At 64.0% G+C, this 1,344-nt stretch overlaps 1 protein-coding gene across 1 annotated transcript; it reads left to right on the top strand.

Moving 5' to 3' along the window:
- Positions 1-408: 408 nt before the first annotated feature.
- Positions 409-760, top strand: EMIHUDRAFT_124989 (hypothetical protein; the record flags this gene model as incomplete). Its single annotated transcript, XM_005760648.1, has 1 exon — positions 409-760. A coding segment is annotated over one exon (352 nt), but the record flags the coding sequence as incomplete, so codon positions are not given.
- Between the last annotated feature and the right edge of the window lie 584 nt (positions 761-1,344).

Genomic DNA, 1,344 nt, shown 5'->3' with positions numbered 1-1,344 from the left:
GACGAAGGCGTCGGCGAGGGCGAGCCAGTTGCGATGGTGTATGCCGACGGTGTACCGCCGCTGCGCCTGCTGTAAGAACTCGCTGGTAGACGAGAACTCCGCCCGCAAAGGAAGCAGCGCAGCCGCCAGCAGCGCCACACGCGACATAGCCCCCAGCGTAGCTCGCGGCAGCGCAGCAGGAATGAAGGGTGGAGTCGTCCCGGATGCTCTTAGAGAGGCTGATACCGGTACGACAAGGACAGCGACAGAATGGCGTTGCGTCACAGGAGGAGCAGTGGCGGCAGCAGAGGGCAGAGACGGCAGAGGCAGGGGCGGCGGCTGCGGAGGTGGAGGGGGCGGAGGAGGTCGAGGCAAAGGCGGAGGCACAGGTGGGCTGCTGCTCAGGCTGCTGCTCAGGCTGCTGCTCAGGCTGCTGCTCGGGCTGCTGCTCGGGCTGCTGCTCGGGCTGCTGCTCGGGCTGCTGCTCGGGCTGCTGCTCGGGCTGCTGCGAGGGCTGCTGCGAGGGCTGCTGCGAGGGCTGCTGCTCGGGCTGCTGCTCGGGCTGCTGCGAGGGCTGCTGCTCGGGCTGCTGCTCGGGCTGCTGCTCGGGCTGCTGCTCGGGCTGCTGCTCGGGCTGCTGCTCGGGCTGCTGCTCGGGCTGCTGCGAGGCGAGCCTTGTGCCTGGAGGTCGGGCCGTGGCAGCAGCAGGAGGCTCGGGGACCAGGCTGTCGCGTCGCAGCGGCCGGCCGGGAGAGCTCTGTTGGGGTTGGCGCTGGTCTAGGGCACCAGAGCGTCGTCCATCAGAGCGTGGCCCACCGGCCGGCAGCGCGTGTACCGAGCTGAAGTCCGTGCGACTGGTGCCTTCGGCAGCGGCCGCGGGCGGCTGCAGCCGCTGAGGATCTCCAGGTCGGCTCCCACGGTGGCAGCCGCCAAGGGCAGCCACCATCGTGGGGACGCGCGAAACTTGTGAAAAAGAAAAGAGCGCCAAGAAATCCAAGTTGCAATGAGAAACACCCACCACCTTTGCAAACCAGCTCGCTTCCTGTGTTTGTTGTCGCTTCCGGGAGCTCGCACGCCGGCGTATATGGCCATTCATTAGGGGCAGCCTAGCTAGAGTCCTAGAGAACGCACACCCCCTCTCCCCTTTCTCCCAGTACCTACGTACTTTTTTTAGCGTTCTCTCTCTCTCTCTCTCTCTCTCTCTCTCTCTCTCTCTCTCTCTCTCTCTCTCTCTCTCTCTCCCAGTAAAGCCGTAAGCTAGAAAGTATGATGTATGTACGCACATACGCGAGGTATCTTTTGGAGATCCAGCTTTTTAGAGCGCCGTGCAGAGTTTGTTCACACTTCGAAACGTAAACAATGTCT

The sequence above is a fragment of the Emiliania huxleyi genome, assembly GCF_000372725.1.
Source record: "Emiliania huxleyi CCMP1516 unplaced genomic scaffold EMIHUscaffold_7456, whole genome shotgun sequence".
Taxonomy (NCBI): Eukaryota; Haptophyta; order Isochrysidales; family Noelaerhabdaceae; genus Emiliania; species Emiliania huxleyi.
This window is presented reverse-complemented; position numbering and strand designations above follow the sequence as displayed.